This window comes from Chaetura pelagica, unplaced genomic scaffold, assembly GCF_000747805.2.
Source record: "Chaetura pelagica isolate M959 unplaced genomic scaffold, ChaPel_1.0 scaffold249, whole genome shotgun sequence".
Classification (NCBI taxonomy): Eukaryota; Metazoa; Chordata; class Aves; order Apodiformes; family Apodidae; genus Chaetura; species Chaetura pelagica.
This window is the reverse complement of record NW_009954538.1, coordinates 1304020-1310794: the sequence shown is the minus strand read 5'-3', so window position 1 is coordinate 1310794 and position 6775 is coordinate 1304020. Positions and strand designations below refer to the sequence as shown.

General features: G+C 43.0%; 1 protein-coding gene across 1 annotated transcript in view; it reads left to right on the top strand.

Moving 5' to 3' along the window:
* The window catches only part of HNF1A (HNF1 homeobox A), a 15961-nt gene that overhangs the window by 99 nt on the left and 9087 nt on the right, over nucleotides 1-6775 (top strand). Inside the window, exon 1 of the mRNA XM_010004822.1 lies at nucleotides 1-396. This exon is cut by the window's left edge and continues 99 nt beyond it. Coding sequence (XP_010003124.1) covers nucleotides 62-396 — 335 coding nt within the window. The 5' untranslated portion in view covers nucleotides 1-61. The remainder of the gene's footprint in view (nucleotides 397-6775) is intronic.

Here is a 6775-nt window from a genome sequence, read left to right as displayed (position 1 = left end):
TAGGAAAGCTGGAAGCAGGATAACCCGAAATTCAAATCCAAGAGACACCAGCCTGAAGACCATGGTCTCGAAGCTGAGTCATCTTCAAGTGGAGCTGCTGGGAGCACTGCTGGAGTCTGGGCTAACCAAGGAGACCCTGATCAAGGCGCTGAGCGAAGTGGAACCCTACATGCTCCAGAGTGAAAGTCAGCGAGCTATCAATGCCCTCCAGACAGAGAAAGGGGAGCCCTGTCCTGACATCCCCAACCTCCCCAATGGAATGGGGGAGTCCAGGTTGTCCGAAGATGAAACCTCTGATGACGGGGAGGAATTTACCCCTCCAATAATGAAGGAGCTGGAAAACTTGAGCCCTGAAGAGGCTGCTCACCAGAAGGCTGTGGTGGAAAGACTATTACAGTAAGGACAGATTTGCTGCTCCTCTTTGCTGCTTTCTTGTAACTCTTTCCTCTAAATCTCTTTTCCTTTCACCTTACGCTCAGTGTCCCGGGTAATCCCAGTTGATCTAGCTGCAGAGTCTTCATCCATGTCAGGGTTAGCAGCCGCCCAAAGCACTCCCCAAATTCTTGATAAATGCTCAAATCTTCCTTTTTATCTCACTGAAAATGCATAAAGTGAGCCATGGAGCCTGATTACATATTTGAAGTGCTTATATCATCAGGCTTCAGAATAGACTGAGGCCTTTACAACTTTCATCTCTCTGACTGAATGTTAGTTTTTAGGATTTAAATTTTTAACAGGATTCACCATTTCAGTCATCAGAAAAGAAAAAAAAATAAAAAAATCCTGGTCACTCTGAACTGGTGCTATATTTGCCTGAGGATGTATGGTGAAGTGAAGCTGTAATGTTTCCCTGCTATATTTATGGAGAATAATATTGTTATTATCACTGGGTTTTGCTACAGATTATTGGTCAAAGACAAACCAAGAGAACTTGTTCTTCACATTCTCGTGAGTGCAAAGTTCTCCTGACTTCAGTGGGGATTTTTCTTGTAGAAAAGAGCACACACCAAATATATGCAGGGGTTTAAAACCTGGGCAGAACACTGCTTCTGCCATCCACTCCCTGTCACAACTACCAAGTACCTATGCAGCAACAATGACAGGTTTCACTCCCACACAAATTTGCCTTTGCATAAAAGCATTTTTGAGATCAAGAGAGGAAAAGTTCCCTGAACCAGTAAGCCTCCTGATAGATTCAAAGAAACATTCACCAGGATTCCCATTTGGGATACTTGCTGGGATACAATCCCTGTGAGCAGCCTAAGAGGTTTGTCCAAGAAAGGATCAGGTCCATCCTGCCTATCACACCAGAAGTAGATTCTTGCCCATCTGTTTTGGGGGTATTTTGAAATGACAAGCTGACAGACAACAAAAAGATGCAGCAGCATCTGCACTTAAAATCTTCACTAAAGCTAAAATCTATCTAGATAATTTCTCAGGCTTTCTGATCATTCCCCTTTATATGCAAAGGAAATTAATAAAGTGTAACACCAAAAAGAAAACCTCAAATCCCAACCACAAAAGGTGAGAGTTAAAAAATACCCATGACAAGAGGTAGCATTCACTGTAAATACTTTGGAGAAGAAAGCTCCCTGACAGATCAGGAGTTGATGACTCCGCAGCACCCAGTGGAGCAAAAATTCACTGGATCAGCTCTTACCTGGGTGTGGAAAGCATTCCCAATAATTCAGTCTTCTTTCTGGCCCAGTAAGTCTCTTTCATCTCTTCCCCACTTCCAGCTCTGTCATATCTTTTAGCCTCTTCTCTTGCCTTTACCTCTTTCCTATTGTTTTACGTATTTCCCTTCTCTCCTCACTTGAGTCTCTGCTGTTGTTCTTCCCATTTTGTTGTCTTCTTGGCCAATTCTCTCTCTTGCTTCCACTTTTTTCTTCCCTTCATCCTTGTCTCCTTCTCATCTTCCTGAGTCTGCGTACAGGTCTTGGGGTAGTTTGAGCCCAGTGGCACCGGGCGGGCCCTGGCTAGTTACTAATTATCCAATGGCTTTATTATTTCTCTTTTGTCTTATAAATTTATAGATGAAAAGACCCTGATAAGCTTTTTGATCATTAACTTCTGATGGTTTATCAAGTATCTGTCCAGAAAGGAAGCCATGGAAGCTGAAGACAAGCAGCTGGCTTTGTCCCATTTTCTGTAATGAATGGGTGCAACAGGATTGAGGTTCCATCCTTTGTAATCTAAGAGCAGACACACAGGTGGAGGAAATTCCTTCCTGCCACCTTCACTTCAGCAGGGATTCTGGTTTCTGATCCTCCTTGCCCTTCTAGGAGCTTACTGCCTATCCTCCCTGTGCTTACTACCCTGTCTCAGCACAACAGCCTTACTCTCTCTTGAAAACCTAGGACATTAATGCTTTCTGTTGAACTGTTTCACATCTCTCTCTAGACAGTCAGTTGAGTAACATTCCCATTCCACAAATGGAAACTGAGCTACAGAGAGATTCTGTGATCTACCTAAAACCCTAAGATAGCACAGAGAGGACTGGGCAAGAACTAGGATCTCCTAAGCCTCGGACAGGGTCTAAATTGCAACGTTTTGTCCTGAAACTTTAGTTTTCTTTCATCAATCTTTTGTACTACAGGGCAGAGCAATTCACCTCTGCTGTTCAGGACAGTATGAAGGGGACCAGAAGCCTTGGCTTCAGCCAGAAATTATGAGGGTACTTACAGAGGAATATAATAATTAAAATTAGTCAAGGTAAAATTAAAATAGTAGGAAGCCTGTATTAAGATGCTGCAAGTTTCTGGTCAAAGATTTTTTTAAAAAAACAAAACAAAAAAAACCAAAGCACACACACCACAACTGTACATCTGAGAATCTATTCTAAGCATCTGAACCAGTAACAGGGGTTGACAACAGGTAACTGGTTGTTACCTACTAAGAAACTTTTTCTAAGAACAAACTTTTCTATTAATAGATGCCTGAAGGCAATGTCCTTAAAATAGTGCTGTAAGTATTGTAAGACAGGGCAGAACAGTCTGTAAAAGAAGTCACTCCTAGGAATAGATAAAAGGAAGGCAGGCAGGAATCTCCATGCCCAGGGATTCACAGTAAAACTTAAGTGCTTGCAAAGCTATTTCAGCATCTACACAAGGATTTCAAATCCAGAAGCCAAATGGAGGCACTTCTGCATAGGCCAAAGTCTCTTTGGGAATTATTAGCAATTCCTGGTCTAATACTGTAGACCACATTTTAACAGACAGATTTACTTGTGGGCAACTATTAATGATACAAGAAAGTATTTGTGGTAACTGCAGCCAGTATTTATAAAGTAGAATCAGGAAAGTGTCCCTTGTTAGGCTTTCCAGGACGGGTGAAAAAAATGACAGCACCAAGAGACTGAAATGTCCTCACAGGTCCACTTAAGTTGAAACCACTTGGAAAGCACTAGTTAAAGCTGAGTAAAACAGGATGTAGCCAAGATACACCCACATGACTGAGTGTACCTGTGGCCATTGATTAGATTTTTGCCCCTACAGAAAAAAGCCTCCTGATAAAGCCAGTTCAGACAAAGGTTTCTCTGGTGAGGAATTAACAGTTTCCCTTCTGTCCCTCAGTCTGTCTCACTGATCTTCCATAGATTTACAATTTGAGTAACAACATTCTTTACAGATCACTCCACACAGAAAATGAGTTGCATCTATGACCAAGCATAAATAGCCCACTAGGGAGATGGAGCTGTGTGGAGTAATTCCCAGATATTCCCCAGAGCAGAAGACAAGAGAGAGGCTACTCTGGGGGAAGGGAGAGATCATACTGCTGCAGGTACAGCAAATGGAGAGAGGCAAAGCAACAATTCACCTGTAGGGCAAGGGGTGAAATTCCATTAGGAAAGAGAGAAATTGAGATAAGCAACAGATTTCCCCTGAAGGCAGGGATAAAAGCATGTTTTCCATGAGGAAATAAGAAAACAAAGATGTCATGATAAAGGTTCAGCCTTTTCCCCAAGTAAATGGTGTCTTAGAAGGGCTCTAGCTGGGGAATCTGGAGATGAAGCTGCCACACCCCTTTCATTTCCACATATAAGCCAAGATGTGCAAACCAGGCCAAGTTAAATGGAAAGGAACCCTGCCAGGATGGTCTTACCTTCCCTGCTCTCTGCCTAGCCCGGCTCCAGGCTGTGCACTGACATCAGGCTCCAGAGGAAAGGGCCAGAGGATGGTCCTGAGTACTTCACAGCTCTGAACCTCTGTTTAAGTAAGGTCTGGTCCAAAGCAGCAATTCAGAACCCACCTCAAGGAAGTGAAGGCTTCTCTTGCCTGAGGATCTGAGAACAAGGAATGAGGAAAGGAGAGACAGAGAGAATGAGGAAGAGGAGGGGAAAGAAAGGAACAAAGGAAAAAGAAAGAGAAAAGTCAGGAAGAGTGAAGGAGGGAGAAGGTCCCTTGAATGTTACATCTCTAGCTCTCTGGAATGGGTTTTCTTTAATGCTAACAACTTGATATTTACTTTCCATTTAAATTTGAGATGTTGCTATAAATTATCAACCAGCCTCTTGTTCCCTTTGAGTTTATAACTAACTACCTGGGTTACTTATTGTTCAGGTAACAAAAGGGAGGTGAAAACGCCCTTAAAAAACGACCTCAGAACTAAGAAAATCGGAAGCTGGCTTGGAGAGAGGACCCAGGCCCCTGGGGCTGAGATGAGCCAGGGAGAGGGGCTATGCTCAGATGGCAAGAAGCAACTGACAGGAGGAGAGAAAGACTTGGGAAGAAGGAAGAAAAACTGTGTGAGAAGAATTTGGAGACAGAAATTAGACCATGGAGAACAAGAGGAATGGGGAGACAGCTTGCATCTGAGGAGAAAGGCAAGCTAAAAAGCAGAAAACAGGCTTAGAGATTGAGAAAGACACCTTGAGCAAAACAGACCCATCTCTGAAGTTTAGACTCACTGAAGCAATTGAGATTTTAGTGAAACTGCAACCAGAACAACTAGGTTTAGGATGAAATCCTACCCTCTGAGAGTCAATTATGGTCTTACCACCAGTGAGAGAGTGAAGGATTCAACTTATCATGTCTTACTCAACAGTGAAGGCTCTGCAGGTGGAACTATGTATTTGGGCAATGGTTCATGTGAGGGTTCAGCTCCCACCTACCATCACCTGCTCTGTGATGTAGCCTCAGGATAAAAGGAATTGCTGCATTGACACTGCAGCCTGTGCTCTGGCAATGTACAGAGTAGCTAGGATTTCATACAACTGCCCTATGAAATCATCCTGTACTAAGACTCCCCTGCACTGTTTTGCCTCACAAAGCTCTCTGTCTCAAAAGAATATAGAAAACTCAAAGTGCTTTGACCCCTGTCAAAAGAAACTCACAGGCACTTCCTACTTTATTCCTACCACAAAGTTGTCAGGATCTCAACAGGGGGAACAAAAGTAGCTCATGATTGGGGTGCAGGAAGGATATTAACATGTAATAGAGGTTTCCATCAGCAATAACATAGTACTTCCTCTTCCAACCTGAGCCAGAACTCAAATCTGAGATGAGATGTTCCAAGTCTGAACCTTTCCTCCTTTGTATAGGAACTTGTGTCATGAATTCAGGGTACAGGTGCAGGCTAGACTATCACAATTCACAGAGGAGATTGGTTCTTGGTTTGGACAGCAGGAGAAGAAAAAGGGGAAAAAAAAAAACAGAGGAAAGAAAATCTTTAGTAAGTTCAGACCAATTTGAGGCTTTTGCAAAACAAGGACGGTTAAGGGAAAAAGCCAGAAACCCCTACAGCAAGCATCCAGTTGTGAAGGAGAAACAATGTTCCCATTTTAAGAAAGCAGGTCCTTCAGAAAGCTGTAACTGACACTGCTTCTGTCACAGTTTAACTGCAGCAGAGCTTGCTCCTTGGACTATCCAGCCACTGGGAGAAAGGCTGCAGGGGAACAGAGATAAGGGTGTTTGTACTGAGAGAACAGGTGTGGACTTTGTCCTCCTTATCACTTTGCAGTCTCTGGCAACCTCCTGAGTCAACAAAGCTATGAACAGCAGCTTGTTGCCTGCAGCTCAGACCTGTGTGCTCTTGTGACAGTTTCTGCTCAATCCTTTTTCCCCCACACTGCTCCTTTGATGTTGGTGCTGGATGTGTCACCAGTGTATTTCTGCAGCATGCAAACCATTTCCACCAGACACTTCACATAGAAAAGGCAGAAGGATGCTCTTTGTTAGACGAGAACCAGGGGAGAGGCTCCTGCACTCTTCGTATCTAGACTGTCTGTCTCATCCTGTATCTTTATTTCTACTGTGATTTTCAGCTCTGGTGAAATCAATACAGACAAAGAAGACAGAGTTGTGTGTTCTCTATTTTCTTAGGAACCTAAATGGGTATTCTAATTGGAGATCCTAAAAATCAGAGATTCACGTTCATTATGAAATCCCAAATCAGATTAGCTTTGAGTTCTGAGAGTGGGTCTCAAATAGGTCTATTCCTTCAGTTGTTACCCCAAAGAAGGGTGGCAACAGGAAAAATCAGTGGTTTGCCTGTTGTTCTTTATTGCATTTAGAAGCTTTGAGTGAATTTGGATGCATTTGGATTACATGTGGCAGATATGCAAGAACATAACCCTAGATGGTTTGGTGTATACACAGACCTACATAACTGTCATATCACAGTATAAATGAAAGCCTGTTTCCACTTCCTGAATCATTGCAAGAAACCCAACCTGAACCAGAATCAGGGCATGAGCTAGGTTCAGCCTAACAGCACAATGAATTTGTCCTGGAAAGTTAAATAGACCTATCCAAAGCACCCATGCCTTTAAAAA